Source organism: Drosophila simulans, chromosome 3L, assembly GCF_016746395.2.
Source record: "Drosophila simulans strain w501 chromosome 3L, Prin_Dsim_3.1, whole genome shotgun sequence".
In the NCBI taxonomy this organism is placed as follows: Eukaryota; Metazoa; Arthropoda; class Insecta; order Diptera; family Drosophilidae; genus Drosophila; species Drosophila simulans.
In genome coordinates, this window is record NC_052522.2 from 9,638,310 (window position 1) to 9,658,269 (window position 19,960).

The 19,960-nt window shown below is 43.0% G+C and overlaps 2 protein-coding genes and 1 long non-coding RNA gene across 4 annotated transcripts; 1 reads left to right on the forward strand and 2 right to left on the reverse strand.

Annotated features, from left to right (window-relative positions):
- Window positions 1-4: 4 nt before the first annotated feature.
- On the reverse strand, window positions 5-1,637 carry LOC6737497 (cyclin-dependent kinase 8). The gene is made up of 2 exons (XM_002084297.4): window positions 1,413-1,637; window positions 5-1,350 (listed from the first exon to the last, which is right to left on the reverse strand). Exons 1-2 carry the CDS (start codon window positions 1,541-1,543, stop codon window positions 126-128), a joined length of 1,356 nt encoding a protein of 451 aa, XP_002084333.1. The 5' UTR covers window positions 1,544-1,637; the 3' UTR covers window positions 5-125.
- A 287-nt stretch (window positions 1,638-1,924) lies between these two features.
- LOC6737498 (GTPase-activating protein) lies at window positions 1,925-17,957 on the reverse strand. Of its 2 annotated transcripts, XM_016169821.3 has the most exons (6): window positions 17,294-17,957; window positions 6,391-8,276; window positions 6,052-6,311; window positions 5,637-5,642; window positions 5,284-5,479; window positions 1,925-4,415 (listed from the first exon to the last, which is right to left on the reverse strand). In XM_016169821.3, the coding sequence occupies exons 1-6, from the start codon at window positions 17,439-17,441 to the stop codon at window positions 3,426-3,428; spliced, it is 3,486 nt and encodes a 1,161-aa protein (XP_016031293.1). In that variant the 5' UTR covers window positions 17,442-17,957; the 3' UTR covers window positions 1,925-3,425. The 2 variants fall into 2 exon arrangements, with proteins under 2 accessions (XP_016031293.1, XP_016031292.1); XM_016169820.3 differs by lacking the exon at window positions 5,637-5,642 and having other exon boundaries at window positions 17,294-17,956.
- Window positions 14,467-16,324, forward strand: LOC27206914. Its single transcript, XR_001600202.3, has 3 exons — window positions 14,467-14,668; window positions 14,732-14,845; window positions 15,652-16,324. It is a non-coding gene; the product is annotated as an uncharacterized LOC27206914 (long non-coding RNA).
- Window positions 17,958-19,960: the final 2,003 nt, after the last annotated feature.

Genomic DNA, 19,960 nt, shown 5'->3' on the forward strand with positions numbered 1-19,960 from the left:
AACATTTTGTATCGTACACTTTACTTGCTTGTATATATTTGCTATGGCTAAGGTCATTAAATTAAATACTTAGAAGGCTAGAAATTAGTAGGTGTTGTAGAAAAAATGCTGCATGTATCAGTCTCTCAGTTGAAGCGCTGCTGGAAGTTCTGCTGCTGGTTGAACATCATCTGTTGCTGCTGCTGTTGTTGTTGCTGCTGCTGTTGTTGCTGCTGCTGCTGGTGGTGAAAATCTTGCTGGTTACCAGCTCCGGACAATCGAACTCTCTTTGCATTCGGCTCAGCGTTCATTTGCTGTTGCTGCTGTTGTTGCTGCTGCTGTTGCTGCTGCTGTTGCTGCTGTTGTTGCTGCTGCTGTTGCTGCTGTCGCTTGTTATCCGACTTATCTTCCTGGTCGTCGTCGGTGAGGAACTCACGCTTGGGATACGGTATGGGGCAGCCGGCGAACACGTCCTGCGTGGGCTGCGGCTCCTCCTGGAAGTACTGATCCTGCATGGCCTGTTCAGAGGTGATGCGCTTGTTGGGATCCATTAGCAGCAGTTTCTGTAGCAGATGAAAGGCCTTGCTGTCTGGCTTGATTTTGTGCCTTTCCATGTACTTGGCCAGCGAGCAGGTGGAGTATGTGGAGCGTTTAAAGTCCTTTGTCAGCGTATGATGTTCCGGCATCTTCTTGATATCCTCCCAGTCCTTGTCCTGGGGAAAGCCCATCACATTGAAGATGCGGTCTAGTTGATCGTGGTGATACGGATTGCTGGTCTTTATGTCTTCCTGGCGGCAATGGAAGATGGGCTCGGAAGTTAGTAGTTCGGCGAAAATACAGCCAATAGCCCAGATGTCGATAGCCTTAGTGTAGTGACGAGCGCCGAGCAGCAGTTCCGGAGCGCGATACCAAAAGGTAACCACCACGGGATCCAGATCTGCCAGCGGTTTCAATGGGGCATTAAAGAGTCGCGCGAAACCCATGTCGGCGATCTTTACGCGGCCCCTCTCGTTGCCATCGCCCATCACCAGGATGTTGGCCGGCTTCAGGTCACGATGTAGCACCCAATTACTGTGCAGATAGTGAATCCCATCCAGAATCTGGTATAGCAGACTTTTAACCATACCGCGGGGAACCACAACCTGCTTTTTGGTCGCCTTCGCCGCCCGATGGAACTTGATAATGTGCCACAGGTCGTGCTCCGCATAGTCGATCAGCAGGAACACCTTGCGGTCGTTGTGCGACAGAAACACCCGGATGAGGGTAATTACGTTTTGGTGCTTCAGTTCGCGCAGCAATGCGATCTCGCGGCAGGCGGACATGGACAGACCGGTGCCATCGATCTGCTTCAAAGCATATTCCTTGCCATCGCTACAAAACATGAACATTATAATTATTTATATTGTTTGCGGAGCACCCAATGACCAGTTCACCTTGTCTCCTTCCACTTCGCCTTGTAGACGTGGCCGTATGTTCCTCGTCCCACCTTGCAGCCCTCGTAGTTGAATAGGTCCTCCACTTTCGTACGCTCTATCTGCGTTTTCATCTTGAAATCGTAGTCCATTTTTCCAAAAGTTTGCAAATTCTACAATTGTTTGTAAATGAAGAAGCCGCCAATCAGCTGTCTGCCGATAACGATAACACAGCCTAAACCAGGGATGGGAATTGAGACAAGTGTTAGCCATATCTAGCTTTTTATAGCTAGCTTTTTAAAACAGAAAAATTATTTATATAATTTTGTTGCTTTCCTCATAATTGCAGATATAAGACTGTTTTTTTTTTTTAATTTTTCCGTTAGTCCAACTATTAAAAAAGGCTCTTGTATGCAAACACAAGCTAAGCCAGTAAAACCCAAAAACTTTCTGACAAAGGGTTTGTATTATCCTATCCCAATAAAATATGAAGGCTCAATCAAAAATAAACTCAAAAGAAAAGGAAATCAAAATTTATCCATTGGCGATACGCTTTATTTTTCCCTTGGAAAATATCTATGTTTTTATTTTCGATTCTTTGTACCAACAACTTATCAGCTAGGCATGGTAAAAGTAAACTATAATTGTGTCCTTAAAATGCAAGTGAAATTATTATATATGAACCACGTTGGAAACTCCAAACAATTTAAATTCATAGCAACATCTCGTCGTGTTTCTTTCTCCGTTTCGTATCTCTATGTACATTACATTATGCAGATATTAGAATTAAGAAATGCACAAATTATTGGATTGGAATGCATAAACAAAAGGCAATATGATGAACGCGGCGGAGGAAGACACTTTTCAATGCGATTGATGAACAATGAACTAAATATGGCAAAAATTAGATTATTTAACATTCTAGTTCTAGATGTAAATTACATGTGTAATTAATATTGGAAGAGCTTTGGAAACAAATCGGTGGAAGTAAGTCGAAGCTAACCAAATCGTGTTTGTGTTAACAATTAACTTGTTTTTCGTTTTAAGTTTAATATGAAATTAAATGCATTTAATAAATATAGGTGTGCGTGCGTGTGTGTTTGTATATGCAAAATGGAAGTAAATTTGTTCTTAACAATGCTTTTTGTTTGTATTCTAGAATTTGCCGAATACATATCGTGTGTTGTTTAACATTAGCTGTATGACAGTTATATAAAGTAAATATACATGTAAATGTATGTTTTTTCATGCTTTTCGCAGTTTTTTCTCGCAGTTTCTTGTATTTATATAGCGCGTTCAGATTGCGTTAGAATTATTTGCTTTTCGTGTGTGTCGCCTCTGGGCAACACGCCTAGTTTAGTTTGTTTTTCTTTTTTAAAAATTTTTGCTACGCCTAAAATAACTGGTATAATGAAGTTAATCATACACACGTACATATATATAGTGGGATATATATATATATACTCGTGTATCTGCTATTTACATCTTTTCATTTTCATTTCTCTACTCATCATCGCGCCGATACTTAACTTAGGCTAGGCTTTAAAAAATCTTAGCAGTTTCTGAGTTTTTAGTAGTTTAGGCTTATAAAGTTATCAGTTTTCAGTGGTTCTCTGCCCTCTTTGCGCGCACACAAGTATAGAAATGCTCTTTCCATATTGGGTATTTCGTTTTCGTGTAAAAATAATGTTAGCACATACAAAAAATAAATAGGCTTATAAATATTTAGATTTCGTTTCCGTTCTTCTTGTTTTCTCCTCGTGTTGTTGTAGCTGGTGTAGGCGGTACCGTAAAAATCTGGTGTATAAAAACTGTTAATTAAAAAACTTAGTCTAGACCTTTACAACGTTAAACTCGTAAAAATGATACAAAAAAAAACAAGAGCCTAGAAATTAGCACAATAAATCTGTTTGTACAGCAGCATCCTCTGGTTGCGGGGAGCGGGAGCGGGTGGGTTTGGCCACGTCGATGCGTATTCCTTTACCTGGTCGTGATAATGGCCCGCGGCAAAGCGAATACGCACAGCCTTGAACGCTAATAAATCGGTGGAGCTGGCTGCGATGACGATGTGGTGCTGGGCGGTGCGGCCACCACACTTGATGTGGTCGACGATGGACTGGAGGAGGATGCATTGCCGCAGTTATTGTTGTTCAAGTTGTTGTTGTGGCGCTGCAGTTGATGGCTGCGCAGGGGCAGGAACTGCGACTGCTGCTGCTGGAGCGGCTGATGGTGCTGCTGTTGCTGCTGATGGAACGACATCTGATGCTGCGTGTTGTGCAGACAGTAGGCGTTCATGTTGCTCGTAGTACCTGGCTGATAAGGATACGCCCGAAAATTCTGCATTTGCGGTAGCACTGGCTGCGACTGGAACTGCTGAAGTTGCTGCTGCTGCTGCTGCTGTTGCTGATGTTGCTGCTGCTGGTGATGCTGCTGATTCAACTGGCCGGCGGCTCGCATCATATGCCAATAGTTATCATCGCCAATGGGTGCCTGTCTGCTGCCGTACTTCAGTTGCCGCGTAATGCCCTGCTTGTAGTCGCGATGATCTCTATCGATGGCATAGGCCTTCTCCCTCAGCTTCTCAATCGTTCGCTTGAACTCAGCGAAGGCCTGTGGTGAATGTTTTTGCAGATCGTTGGCCAGCGGCACCAGAGGATTGTGCTGTTGGTGTTGCGTTTGCGACAGATTCTGGTGATAGGTGAGCGGATCTAGCAGTGACTCCAGCACACTCATGTTGGACATGATCAGCGTGTGGATGCGCTGCAGATCGAGCGCTGGGTCCAGCGCCGTTACCAAATCCATCTGGAAGTAGTCCATCGTCTTGTCCAACACCTTCTTGCAGCCCGGTGAATTCTCATCCGACCGGCCGCAGCAGCTATAGAAGCCACTGACAAAGGCCGAGGGATGGAAGTACTGCATCCGGATGGAGTTCATCAGACAGATCTTGTGCAGCAAGTCGAACCACTCGCGCTCCTCCACGCAGTTCGTTGTCTGCACAATCAGCGAGCGATCGTTGTGCACAATCTGTGGGAGAAGAGGCGAAAGTAAATCTTAGTCTCATCTTTGTGCAATTAACATAAATTCTGTGCGCGGCGCAATTGCAAAACAATCGCACCCAAGTGAAATCGCTGGCTGAGACAATTCCCACATCTTGGCTGTGATAAAAAAAAAATAAAACCTAACGCCAAGAAATCGCACCCACGATGACGATTCTCTTCTGCGTCGGCTGCATTGGTTTCTAGGTTTTGAAATTTCCCCTTTTTTTGTCTTTTTTGTCTTACTACCTCCAAATAGCAATAACAATAGCGTACGCAAAGCGGAGCTCCGCCAGTTCATCTGCATAATAATGCTAATTATTTTTAATTGCCGCAACTTGTCATTTGCCACACAAAACTCTGTGAGTGATTAGTGAAAGTTTCGCGGGCAACTGACTGAGGTTCGGTTTTCACTGTCGCCGAGGATTGGCCTGCCTGCTGCCGCCATCGATTAGCAGCCACTGCTCTACGCCCACACACAGCCACATGTTTCAGTCATGAGTTTGCCGCCGGAGGCAGTGATGACGCTTTTTCAGAACCAAATGAAACCTAATTATAGATAGACTAAAAAAGAAAGAACGATGCGGCTATCTATAGGATTGACTTGCTTTCTAAAGAAGTTTACTATTCTTTCTGCTCCATCTAATGTGTTAAAAGTTCGCAACCAACCATCTAGCATGTAAAGCCAGCTAAATTACCATCACTGCCCGGAGGTGTGTGGGCTTTGGCTGCCTATTTATAGATGTGGCGTGGATCGCACGTTTCCGGCACACTACTCTCGTGTGCATTATTCGTTGCAACACATGCAAATCGCAGACGAACCAATTGCAATCGAAGCACATCGAATGAATGCTCACCTTAAAGCAGTTCTGCATCTTGAAGCTCTTGTCCTTCAGCTGCTCCACGCTGGCGATCTCCTGGAGCGGTATATCACAGATGGGTTGTTTGCCCTTCGACTTCGCGTAGCTGAGCGAGTGGGTGGTGAGACGGAAGTGGCGTTGTTTGAACTGCCGGCCAAAGCGCTTCCGGGATGTCGGGTACTTGGTCATCAGGCTGTCGGAAGGAAGGGGGAGAAGCAAAGAAAGCGGGGTCTTAGCATCTGCTCTTCGAGATCTCGCACTCAGATCCCTCTGTTCTTGTCCCAGGCTCGTACGCAACCGAGACAAAAACAGAGCTAATTGTTCAATAAATTATAAGCAATTTCTCTTACCCCTCGCTAGACGTTAGTATAGATTTAATGTGTGATGAATAAGTGTGATTTTTGTGTGATGGGATGGTATAAATGTGTGATGTGTTGGGCGTGATGGATTGGTTTTGATTTATTATTTGATACATGTTTTTTTATTTTTTATTTTATTTTTGGTAAAAGCAGCGCGCGGAAAAGAAGAGAAAGACAAAGAAAGTTTTGGTATTAGAATAAAACGAAGCGTAATCAACCAAATGCCTTGGGTGGGATATGCCAAATCTATAGAAGAGGAGGTATATAGAGGGAGCATTGCACAGTCCACCAATCGATATTTTCTAGAGGCTACAGGCCACCCCCACTGATTGGGCACTGATTTTTGGAACCAAATCAGGGGGATCGCGCATCTAAATAGCATCAAAAGTAGAAAACCTCAACTTACCCCTCTTTAAGTAAAACTGGTTCCAGTGGCGTTGCCGCCGCCGCCGCCGGATGAACGCTGCTGCTCGCGTGACTGGGCGTCGAGATCACCTCCAGGAAGTGCTTAACCGCATCCACGTGCTGCTCCGTGCAGAACTTCTTGTACAGCTCGACGGTGAACTCCTCCTTGCAAGTCTGCTGCGACGACCGGGAGCTGACCAGGTTACCCAGCGATTGGATCGTCTTGGAGATGAGCGTCAGCGTACGACTCGTTTGGGCATCCTGAAAAATAAGGAAAGACGTATTATTAATGATTATTATTGATTTATTTAAAAAAAATAGTTTTTCAGAATCAACTTACCAGTCGCTCGGTGGTCAGATCGAAGAGCTTCGGCCCCAGGATAGCGGGCGCAAAGAAGCGGAGGAAGATGAAGCCGGACACCACGGAGTAGCGCACTTCTCGATTGCTGGGGAAATGCTCACCCGCACACTCGCGAAGGTCGTGGAAGATCTGACACAGAACTTTGGGACAGCGATCAGCGCTCTTGGTGATTGCCTCAAAAACCCGCTCCACATAATCCTGCAGATTGTGCAGATTCGTGTCCACTGCGGAGCGATCCTTAATCTTGCTGGGATCGATCTCACATGGTTTCTTTTCGGCAACGATCTGCGACAAAACGGGACGCAATGTCTGATGGAGGTAGTGCAGTCCAGACAACCGCATTGCCTCATCCATCATCTTGGAGACCAAGGTATTACCGCGGAAGATTGTGGTGGGATCCGTCAGATGGGAGATCTCGTGGTCAGCCAGCGCCTTGATGATCGGCGCAATGCGCTCCGTGTGCGTGAAGAGTCGCACCAGCGGCTGGGCCACCTCCGTCTTGCCCGAGACCAGCTCGCCTAGGATCGATACAGCCGACACGGTGATGGGTCGCTGATCAACCGATTCCAGGAGCAGATTCATAAGATCGTCGTATGTGGCCAGCGGGAAGACATGATCGGCGGTGTAGTTCAGATTTAAACGCAGTGATCCAATGGTCGAGTCCACGCTTAATCTCGTTCCCGGCGGCGTCGCACATGAGCGGGGCGTGGCGTTCAGCGAGCGGCAACTGTTCGTCATGGAGCGGGGTTGGAGATAGTACCAAGCCGATGGATTAACCGCCTGCTGCTCCTGCTTATTGAGCATTGGCAGCCGCACTTCACCGAGGAACACTTTATCGGACATGGCTCCATGTGCGTCGTGCCACACGCTCACCACAATCTCCACCAGATCCGCACCGCCCAACGGGTATATAGAATAGCCCTTGTTCGCGGATGATTCCAGGGAACCGGCACTCTTGTTACTTCCAGTGGTGTTTGTGCTGCCCGCATCCGCATCGATGTGAAGATCAAAGTACATGGCCTCGTCAAACTCCGGATCCACGGTCTTTTTGCGCTGCTTAGTTCGTCGCGTCACCTGGTGCTTGTTGCTATAGTGGGCGGTACAGACCACAAATGGATCGCACGTGCCCTGCTTCTTGGCCAGGTCCACGCAGGCTGGTACTTTGATGGTCACGCCAACGAATCTCCCATGCGATTTCCAATTGGACAGCTGATCCGACGACGTGGATGTGGTATTGATGATCGGAAAGTGCTGAGTCTGCGATGGAGGATGATACACGTGTCCAAATAGACCGGCGGCTCGTGTCTTGAGCGTCATGGCTGCCGATGAGGAACTCGCTGCAGCGGCTGACGCTCTTTGAATGTTGCTCAGTTCACTGTTCTCCTTGTAATCGTTCAGATGCGCCCGCTGCTGGTGGCTCTGGCGTAGCAGGTGCTGGTGGTGCGGCAATGTGTGCAGTCCCAGGTCTATGCCCTCGGAGAGGGACTGAGTCTGTTGGGCTTCCGTAAATGCCACCTCCACATTAACCATGCCCTGAACCTCGGAGTCTTGGTCGACTGGCCTCAGTGAGAACCAGTGATCCTTGTGATTGTACATGTGCAGCTCCTCCCGCTTGATCGCTATCTTGCCAATGGGCTTGTCCTGCTTCATATCACGATCCCACAGATAGATGGTCAGGTAGCGGAAGCGGCGCGGAATCTTGAACTGGTGCTCCTCGCCGAAGAACGGCGTCAGTGTGCGTTCGATGGTGGGTGTGCGGCAGATCTCCTCCTGGTCCAACGCAATTGTGCAGTAGACATCGCGGGTGCCCTGTGTGCTGCAGCTAGTGTTGGCCGCATTGCGACTGCTCAGATTCTTTGCCTCGCCTGCAATTAAACGAAAAGAAAGGTATATTAGTACTACATTTCATATTCACAATTTATCAAGCTTAACGAGTAAAGCGCGTCCGTTTGTTTAGATTATGGTCTTTGTTCAAGGTGAAAATAATTAACTAAAGATTAAGTGATTATCGCAAGTGGTCTTCGAGTATAATTCGGTTTACTTTTGCCTTAAAGCATTTAAATAAAGTTTGATAAGTTTCTAAAGCACTGAAGTAGAAGTTTAAAGTATTATAGAAGCCATCTATTAATGGCTAATGAAGACTTTAAAAATTGAAAGCCAATAGCCTCATTACGAGAATTTCTAATGACCCAATCACACACTTTCTCCCAACCGGAAATACTGTTAACAGCTATCAACCATTCATTAGCATAAATTAATATAAGATTATCTCCTCCATTTTCGTATCAGCAGCTGTTTGGCCTTGACACCTGCCAACTTTTGCCGTTTGGGGATGTAAAAAGTCGCAATCACAATCAATCGCATTACACCAGACATATAATTCCAGCGGGCTCTTTTGATTTCCGAATACGGACAGCGGACGTGACTTCCTGTGCGAGTGCTTCGATGCCTATAGTCTATATAGCCTATATGTGTTTAGTATTGTGAACCGATGATGGCTGGCTGGTGGTCGACGGCGGCATTGGTTTATGGATGCTCCGCCACCTGGGGGACACAACAAATACATACAAAGTGGCTGGCGCTTGGCTAGACCGAGTGGATTGTAAGCGGCGTTGATAATAAACGGCAAGGCCTTGATAAGCGCAAAAGGGAGAAGGCGCCGGCCTGCCAACAAGGCAAGTACTATAAAGTTGCTCAATGAAAGAAATTAGCGGCAGTCGAGCGGAAATATAATAAGTGCACGCACACCAACGACAACGTGCGTGTGCCGTCGTATCTGTGTGTCGATGCCGGCATTTGTATCTGTATCTGTATCCGTTGTGGCAAAATTTGATTTGGCCCGCTATTCACAAACTTCCATGATTAGCACCTTGGTTATCATACCTTATGAATGATGCTGGTTTATTTACGTAAATATCACAAAATTGTATACTAAAAAAACATTTAAGATCGTTTCAGCTGTTCAAATAGCTCGCTAATACATTCCTACTCTAGTGCTGACTTGTGGTTAGTCTGTAAACAGGAAAAATGGCTCGGCTATCAGATACCCATTACAAACACTATCTGCGAATTTTACACTTTTTTAGGAATCATTTGGGATAGAGCTGCATGTAGCTTTGAAAAAAAGCCTTCTAAGCTGAGGACCGGATGGCCCCGCCCCGTTTTACGCCCCTGTTGACACAGCTGGGCGGTGGACCGCGTGTGTGTGTGTTCGTGTGTGAGTGGGAGGTGAGGCTATATTTCGCCATTTGTGTATGTGGCTATCACCTCGCGACTATTATCAATGGGGTTATACGTTGCGTATGTGTGTTGGCAAAACAACGCCACTTTTCACAATCACAATCGCACAGTTTCACACTCACGCTTCGCTTTTTGCGATAACAAAGACATACGTTTTCTTTTTCCTACATGCCTGTGTGTGTTTTTTATTTCTTTTCATGAATGAAAAACCCCACAGACAGTAGCACATTTTATAAGCAAAGTAAATTAAAGCAAAGCAATCGGCGAGGCAAAAAAAAAAGGAAGCAAACAAACGGAAACAACAAAACGGAAAATGACGAAAAACAAGAGAGTTGGGGCTTTATTTTTTTTTTGCAGGAGAAAAGCAAAGCAAAAAAAAAAAACAGTAAATTTCATTCATAAAATAATAGTGGTAGTAAATCTATGATAGAAAGGGGGGAAGTCGAATGGGGGAAACCCGGCAAGAAAAAAGTGTTGAAATATTTGCGTTTCTGTGACGTTTATAATTTATTTATGCGTGTTTTTTTTTATGGCTTTGCCTTGTCATTGGCTGTCCCACTGAATGTTTTTATTACTCGAATCGTTTTCGTTTTAATACCCTTGCATTGGGTATAATAGCTTTGTTCGCACGTTTGTAAAATATCTGATATCAAACTATATAAACTATACGTTGCAATTTCTAAAGGGTACATAACTTTCGGCTTAAAAAAAAACTTAATTTTATTTGCCGATCTTTAATGAACAGCCATGCAAAACCGGCAGACAGGCAATCAAACTTTTCTAAATTTAATGACATAATCGGCGGAATTTCGCTTATTCATTGAAATAAAAAGGAAAGAATGAAGATAATGGGGGGAAAATTGCAAAACGAATTCCATGGAATCGAACGAGCCCCCAACCAGGAGTGGCGAAATCGTATTCCGAACTTGCCATTTCGCTTAGATGTGGAATTAATGAGTTCGAGTTCTCGCCGGGCTCCAACGTTTCGTCGTAGTCCGTCCTATATCCGACCTTCAGATGCATTGAGAAACACCACACACCATGCACAGTGATGGAGGAGGAGGAGGATCGGGTGTGCATATATATATATATATCATCTTACATATGCCAAACACGATAAACGGAACCAGAGCTCGATGAACTGGGAAAAGCCAGAAGGTTTATGCATGGATAAAGTCAAGCGGAAGTTGGCTCATCGATTTTTTTACATTTCGGCCGGAGGATCACTATGGAATTCTTTTTTTTTTTTTTTTTTTTTGCACCACCCTGAGAACGGAAGTCGTACGATCTCTTTATGCAACAAGTAAAAAGTCCAGCATGTGTGGCATATCAAATCAAACTAGAATCTGTTGAAATCACTTTTGAAATCACAAAGCAATTTCCATTCTCCCTAGAAAAACCTAATAATATAAGGTATTATTATTCCATCACTCGAAAATTTCCAGACCAATGCGGGTGACCTGATCAATTAACCAGATCGCTGGGATCCACTGGGATATATATATAAAGATCCCTAAGCAAACATTTTGATAAACATGCGGCATGTTTCTTTCAACGTTTCCCGTCGTCCCCGAAAATAGAATCATCCTGCCATGTGGCACATGCGGCTATATTGCCATTGCCGCAGCCCCAAAATGAAAATCGAAAACTTCTAAAGTCGGCACTCTTTTTTCTCCTCCACAACATTGACATTTGCCTTGGGGTGCTGCGAGTTGGGGGGAAATTACAACACGATCCCATTTTTCCACACCCATCATTATTGGGATATATTGCGGGGGACAGGGTCTCATTAAATGGCTGAAAATTTTCATGATTTCCTTCGCAGACGGAAAATTAAATTTAAAGACTTTGTAAGTAGATTTCCTTTCCTCTCCCCTTTGCTTTTCTGCACAATATGCAAATTGATTCAGTGCAGCATGAAACGCGCGCGAATTAATGAGGCGATTACTCCACGAGTGCTGCAAAAAAAAAAAGGAGGAAAATACGAATGGAAAAAAAATATAAAGAAGGAAGCAGACAAGCAGACAGCGCTGTAATAAATTCTAAAAAAGAAAAAAGGCAAATGAAACAAAAAGCAGCCAGCTCAGAAGCAGACATTTATGCAAAGGAACGGAAATAGAGATAAATTCTTGTGTTTTTCTTGCTTTTTTCCAGCTGCCTTTGCCAGCGGAAGGGAGATTTACACAGACCGATCTCTTTGTGTCTGGCTGTTTGTTTAAACGGCAGCTTCCTGCGGCCAAAATGATTGTGTTTGCACTTTTGGCGGAAAGCTGGCTGGTAAGTTGAGGTGGCAAGAAGACTTCTGCTGCAGACTTCCCCTACAGCCCTGCAACATTAAAAACTAAAAACCCTTTAAGTGCACTTCCTTTTCCGCTGCCACTTCCTTTGGCCATAAAACCATGTAACCAGAAAGGGCAGGCCCTGCTCTCCTAACGTGTTGCGCAATTAGCCAGATTGTGGCGAGAAAAACAGGTTAGCTGGCCCAAGCCAATCCTCGGTTGAATGAAAGGAGTGGGAATTGATTCGGAACTGGTACTTAAATATCAATTGGCTTTTTTTGTAAAGCACATTTTCATTTTCCCCTCTTAGCATATACTATCATCTGTGGCACTATTAAGTTAACCATTATATTAATAGATTGTGCATTGCATTTTATTGATTTGGAAATATAAAGGAGAACCAGAAACCAGTTTCTGCCCATGCCCCCCTCTGTTTTTCCCTGTACGTGCTGATCGATTTCCGGTCTGATTACGCTCATGATCTCATGATCATCTCACGATCTCCTCCTGTTGTGGCCAACTTTGTTTGGCTTCGGCCTGAAATTCTGGACATGTCTTATTGGCTGCGCTGGCTTTTCATCAACCTCATCGATCTGTACACTTTGTTTATGTACGCAAGTGTATTGTATACACTTTATGTAGCATTGTATGTACATCCAGATGAGTAATTTCCATTCGAATTGTCATTGCTCTTGCTAGTCGAAATCATTGCTTTCTTTGGCTGAAATTTTCGTGTTGCCAATTTACCTTTTTGGCACTATTAACCTTCAATTGCACACATCACTCAATGTGAGCGACGCGAACGCACGACTTCCATTTCGAAATGGCCAAATTGGGCAGACGCCTATTACTGCAATACCCCAACAAACAACAAAAAAAAAAAAAAGCAAAAATACACTAAATAAAACTACAAATGCCGCTCATTAGAGGCAAGTCAACTGGCGGCGACGACACAAAAACTCGCCTGACTGTGTGCCATAAAAATTTAATAATGATAAATACACTTTGTAAGGCGCCCACACAATTTGGCAGGCGGCTGCGAAGCAACCAAGCCAAATTGGCCTTGGCCAAAAGTGGTTTTCTATGGGGCGATATGTTGAATATATGAGCCAAGGATCATCAGCGGTTGACAACGCTTTTTTTTGTATTGTGGGAACAAAACATTGAAATGCAATTAAAGAGAAGGTGGCTTATTAATGACAACAACTAAATGTTTGCCAAACAAAAGCACGTGTATCGAAATATTCCATAGTTTTCAAATGTTTTTCTAAAATATCTTCTTATGCTTTATGGTTTTACAAGCAATTACACAACTCACTAAAAAAAAACCAAATAGAAGGTTACATTAATAAGAGTAGTTATGAGGAGCACTTAACCCCGTGATTATTCCACGTGGTTATGGGTTTACATACACATAACCCCTCCCAAAAACTCTTCAACTCGAGTGGTTTAGGCGCATCTAACGACGCCAAACGATCCCTCGGCTTCCCATTAAAAAACTTGTCCCCAGCCATAGACAATTCTTGGCCCCTGACATTTCCGCTGTGGTGTTACCTTTTGAGAAACCACCACTAAAACCACAATAAACGACACTTGAAACGAGCCAGCGAAGCGCACAAATTGTGGCTCAAAATTAATAACGCAGCTCGGCCCGAAAAAAAAAAGAGTGATATAAAAACAGAATTCATTTTAATTACAAATTACAAGAGACTGGCTGTCCGATGGAACTGAGCAGAGGAGCACAACTTAGATCAGTTAAGCTCCAAAGAAGCGCCACAATAAAAACAGAAAACTTGAAGAAGAAGCAGCGTGAAGTTCAAAGCCTTGGGAGGCGGGAGATCCGATCCGGACGACAACTGACCCACCCGGTGTTCCACAGATGCCTCTGACCCCTGATGAAGTCAACAACATCAAAGTAAATGCGAGGAGGTCAAGCGTTAAGTCATAAAAAAGGGCTCCCCATCCCCCTTAAAAAGAAAAAATGGATGGGGGAAAATGGGGAAATGCGAGTATGTATAACATTATAACATGCTGCTGCATCATTGTGGAAAGCCACAGATAAATGTTAATCATCGCAGGCAGAGTCATCAACGTCATCGTTGTCATTGCGATTGTGATTCCCTTTTGCCCACTGATACACTGAAGAAAACAGATTTATTGCTGCATTCAATATTAACTAGGAATAAAGTGTACTTGCACTTATGATCTTCCACTATTTAGAATAATGTGCTCTTCACTTAGAATATAGATCATTTCCAAAACGATCTAATTTTTTTCTGTGCCTGAAAACCTCAAGAAGAAGGCCGACTTCGACCTGAATAAAAAGTATTTTAGAATGCGCTAATTACATAAAAACTGGCTGATTCCTTGAAAGCGGCAAACAAAGTTGTCGGTACAAACAAACCTCGGCGAATGAGCCTCCGGCCTTTGGGCTAATTAACATTGTTCCCCCGGCCATATTTTCAAATGAAAATATTCCACTTTAATTGTGGCTCAAGCTAAACCATATATATATATATATGTATATATACAAACTTGTATTAGAAAAATGATTTAAAGACACGACCCGAGAAATAATTGTCAACATCGCCTTGGCGTCGTCCGCCGAGTACGAACCATCTAGAAATGTTCCATGCGATCTTTGGCTCGTTCAATTGCAACCAGTTTTAGCCCGGATGAAGAGAGGCGAGGAAAACGAGATGGAAAACTGGCAGCCAACTGGAGAACAAGACAGCACAGTACAACACAACCGGCTTTTAATTAATTACCTTTTTTGGCCAAACTATTTATTGTTGTTACAGAACTCTAAACAGCACAGAACTGAACTGAACAAAGTCGAGTCCATGTTAACTAGATATCTCTGTTCTGGGTCTTCAAGTTCAACGAAATGTGAATTGCGTGTGGTCCGCGAATAAGTGAGTAATTCCCCAGTTAAAATGTCATTGATATTCAAACTGAGATCGGGTAGTGAGTCACACCCTCGTCGTTATCATTCGGCTCTCCGTAGAAAATGAAATTTAGGTTATGCGCTAAACATTTTAATTAAGTGGAAAAGTATTACGCCAATTTCGGACGGACAGCGTCGTGTAGAAATCGCAACGACCAACAAAATGGAAATGGAAAGCCCCCACAACAATAGCAACAAAAGCGAAACTCCGTGTGTAATTGAAACTGAGCACAATGTGGAAGTATTATTATTAAGCATGCAAAGCATAATGAAGTGGAAATATGAAACTTGGGAGAAGAATGCAGGGTGTACATACATATACATACATATGTATGTATGTATAGCGCTTATAAATACATACATCACGCTATAAAGCGGATGGGAAAGAAGCTGTCTTGGAAGGGGAAGTTGGGGGTAGGGGGGCATTAAGGTGACACAGCTAATGTGCTATAATGATGCGATAATCAATGATGATTATAGGAAATGAATAACTTTCATTCTTCAATCATCGGAAAACGTGATCGTGAGCCGTTTCAAATCTCATTTCTATAACTTAAGTAAAGTTTTTAAGAGGGGAAACTAGCTAACTATACTATGATAGTGAGTTTCTAATGAGACATCTGTATAACTAGAGAATATGGTTAAATTTCCTGCTCGATAGGTATTCCCGATCCATACCACATAGATTTTGGAATGCAAATTCCACTTTAGATATGGTTGTGTAATAACTACTCAGGATTTTTAATGAGATCAGATATCTTGGAATCTTTGCAGGAAAGAGGGTAAACATGAACCACAAAGGCGAACGAATGAAATGAAGGTAAAAGGTAACAGCTAATTTGCCATAACAACGAGATAATCGAAGGAAGTGCATAACTTTCGTTCTTCAATCAGCGCAGAAACGTGTTTTAATTCATTTTTAACCAATATTGTGCCATATTCGCAGAACACAAAAAGGGCGAAAGGGGTTAAAAGCAGCTGGAGAAAGAATGCAGGGGGCAAAAGGAAGTGGCAAGAGGAGAGGAGGGTGCGATGAGAAGATCCCGACAAAATCAGAGGCGCATGCGAAAACAATTGAAGCGTGCAAAAAGCAGCTGAAGAGGGGAAGACACGTAAAAAAAAGAAAAGCAACTGAAAAAAGCAAGAGTTTTATGGCCGGAGAAAAAGAACACAAAACCGCAACACACGAAGGGAAACTCTGGGCGCTGGGAAACGGAAATCAAAAGCGGCAAGGCAGCAATGTTGTTGCAGCTTTGCATATAATTTATGTTGAAAAAGCATAGCAAAAGCTGCTTATGAGTTGCGAGATTGAAAATGTGAGAAGCAGAAGAGGTAAAAATAAATGCGTGTGCAGGTGTGAAAATGAGATCACGGGAACTTTTTTACACCCCACCTCTGCACACAGCCAGTGGTGGTTATTCATAATTCTGTTTTACTTTTTATGTTTCAACAGGAAATGTAAAACCACCAAAAAACAACCGCAAGTTTATTTTTCGTCTATCTCTTGCAGTCTGGTTCGGTCTCGCTTCAGAATGAAGTGGATGGCAGAATGGAGAGGAAAAGTGAGAGAGTGTCATTCATTCATTTGACCTTTTGCCAATATATAGTAGGCCATTAATCGATGCTCTTTTCGCTTGTTGCTTTTGATAATCATTCATAAAACAGACACCTTTGTATTGAGAAAAGTACACCGAATTCGAAAATTCCATTCATAAAAAAACCCACACATTGTTGCTGGGATCTCTCTTCCGCTTGTGTGTGTGTGTTTTTTTGTCGCGTGTGTGTGAGCATGCGCTGGAGCGTCACACAAACACATGCTTGATTTCCGATTCATTCACAAAAAGGGGCGCATTCAAAACGGCGGGGGGCGTGTTGGGCGATGGTGGAGGAAGAGCGGTTCAGGGGGTGGGTGCAGAAGCGAATGCCGTAACATTCAGCCTTGTCATCCATTACTTCTCAAACGGCAGCAACAATAAATGTATTGCACTGCTGCTGCACGAAAAAAAAAACACACACACATTAGGGAAAAAGGCAAGAGAAACACACGCACACAGCAACACGCGAGTCAGAGCGGGATAGCAGGCATATACACTTGAACGCAATATGCATTTCTAGAACAAAAACACATTTGTTTTCTCAATTAATCGACTTTCTTTGCCGCAAATCGCACGAATTTCTGTTTGCCACTAGATTACACAACATTTTGGACAACTTTTAGACATATTCTCCCGATTCTATGTTGTTTTCTGCTCGCAAGAGACTCCGCGGGGGAAACGCGGACGCTGTCAAAATTCCAGCACACTTTGGACCATGAAAAACGCACTTTGCTGCGCGTATTTCACTCAACGTTCATGCCACGCATGTTCTTCGACATATTTGTGATGTTTTTGAACTATTTCGCACTAGATTTACATACCAATTTTCACTTTTAATTGCTCTTCAATGCGCACTTCGCGTGTATCGGCCATTTTGTTGTTGTTGCTGCTTGGCTCGACGGCGACGGGCGAGTTAATATTATTGTCGTCTCGCTCGTCGAACATATAGCGCTTCTTCTTCAGCAGCATTGTGCGCCCGTTCTTAAAGCAGCCAGCTTTTTGTCAGCTACCCGCTGGGGAACTTGCAACACGCGATTGGAAATTTAACTAACTCCTTCACTCGTTCTTCACGAAACTTTAATAACTCGAAATTATTTGTTTTTTTTTAACAGGTTTATTAGCCGGCTATTTGCATTTGTATTTCATCACTCGCTGCAGCGTCGCATTGTGCATAGAGCTGGTGTGACGGGAATATGAGTCGATTTGCCGCTCACGAAATGCACTTTTCCTGTTGCTTCAGGGCTCGGCTGATTTTAGTATTTTGTTGTAACTACAAACTGTTTTTTGCACGCACTAGCAGATATGGGATTATATTATCGAAGTTGGAAAGTATTCGGTTGCTTGACTGTTCCGAATCGCATAAAACTTGGTTCTCCGAGTTTATTTGCTTTGCGGGTTCACACGCATCCGCGAACAACCTTTCGAAGCGGAATCAGAACTAGAGTGACCGTAGCGAGACGGTGGTATGACTCCATCAATTTAGTGTGACCCTAGCACGGTTCACCGAAAATACCATGGGAAATACAAATGTCTAATGTTTACTTAATAATTTGCTTGAAGTAGATCTGTTTTAAAATAATTGATTGATTTTATTTAACAACCACTATGCATTAGGTTAAGCACAACAGTTAGGTTTTCATTAAAAATGTTTAATTTTAATTTCGATATTTCACCAGTTCTGGTTATCGAATATGTATCGTTAGCTCCAGAAAACAGTTATATATTTTGTAATTCATTTAAAACGTATTATTATTCAACACAATTTGTGCTTTGTACTTAAACTTAAGGTTTAAGTGATGTTTTTGTTAATTCCGATTTGTTTTTAGTTGCTTAACTTTGAAACACACTCCGTAAAACAAACGTGTTGCAGCGCGGCCGAAATGGAACTGAATTAAAATTTCCAAGCGGCAAGTGTACACATGCACCTCCCAAATTTTGTGAATGAAAACGCACACACACAGCAGTGGTCACCTACACTTAAGCACACACACATGTTGCACCGGCGCCACCAACAGCGGAAGCAACCGAAGATCGCCGAGAAAGTCGTGGCATATGCGACTTGAGGAGGGCGGTACAAAGCAATATAAACCTTTTGCTTTGCTTATGATTTAATCGTTAGTTAAGGAATTATAGCAGAAAGCAAATGTTTATTTTTCAATTCAACTAGCTTAAGATTCATATCTATACTAATACTTATGGATGTACTTGGCAAAGTAGGTAAGCAGAACTCAAATGCCCGGCTGTTTATACCGTAGCGCACAGTACGTGGGCGTTCTGGCTCGCAGACAGTCCACAGGAACCCGAGGAACCACATAGTACACACATATGTACATTAAAAGTACACAAATATTCAGAAACAAGGCAGTGAAATGTGAAATTCACACGGCATCCGGACAGCAACGCCGCTTATGTTTTTCTTTACGCATATGTTGCTTCTGCTTCTTGCCTTGGTAACCACATGCATCACAACAACAACAACAACTGGCAGGGAGAGATCAACAAGTGAGGCGGTGCATCTTATCACAACTGCCGCCAATAAGTGGAAGTGGTCGGGTCAACATTTCGGGTGGTTGCTCGGCTCAGTTTCATTGTTTCCGTATGCCCTGCATCTGATCTAGTCACTTCAAATGCACTGAGCAAAATAACACACTACATCGAGGTAAAACTGTTTAAAAATCCCTAATATAAAATGGGTAAGAGTAATAATGGTTTTAAAAACTAAAATTTTTGAACTAACGTTATAGTTTATAGTAATTGTAATAATTTAAAGAGGCGGATCGAAATGTAACAGTTCCTATTATAAAAATAATAAAAATAATATTTGTTAGGAAGGTTCACAATGCTATTTTCTGTGTAGCGTGCGTAACGACCATTTGAATATGTTGATCATTTCGCTCAACGAAACGTAACCGACGTGGGAAGAAGAGGAGACATGGCTTTTCTTCTATTTTCCGTTTCCAGCTGTCCACTCGATTCCTCCTCCTCCTCCATTTGCTCCGCCCACAAAATTCGGAGCTAGGTGCAGATGTTATAAATATAGTATTTTGTGGCAGTTCCATTCGTATGAATGGGTTTACGAGTTTCGGTTTCAGGTTTTTGGGCCTGTTTATGAACCCACCCCTCCCATATTTTCATGTATTTACGTCCGGAAAAGTGTTTTGGTCATTTGTCTAGCTTCCGTTATAATTTCGTTATGAATGAAAAACCCATTTGGACCGGGTTTTTTTTTATCTCCCTAATTTACAACATTTATTTAGTATTAACTCAATATGGGTTCGTAAACTTCGTTTACTATTTGCGTCGTGAACAAGTTTCTTAAAACGTTTAGTTTTTCTTATCCACCTCATGTTAATGTGAAGTTTACACATAAATACTCATAAAAGACCCAATGTGGGTTTTCCTAATCGTACTTTGAATACATTTAAACGGCAAGAGGAAAAGGCTGTTAAATAGATTTATAGATATACTTTCAAGCTGCGATTTTTTTG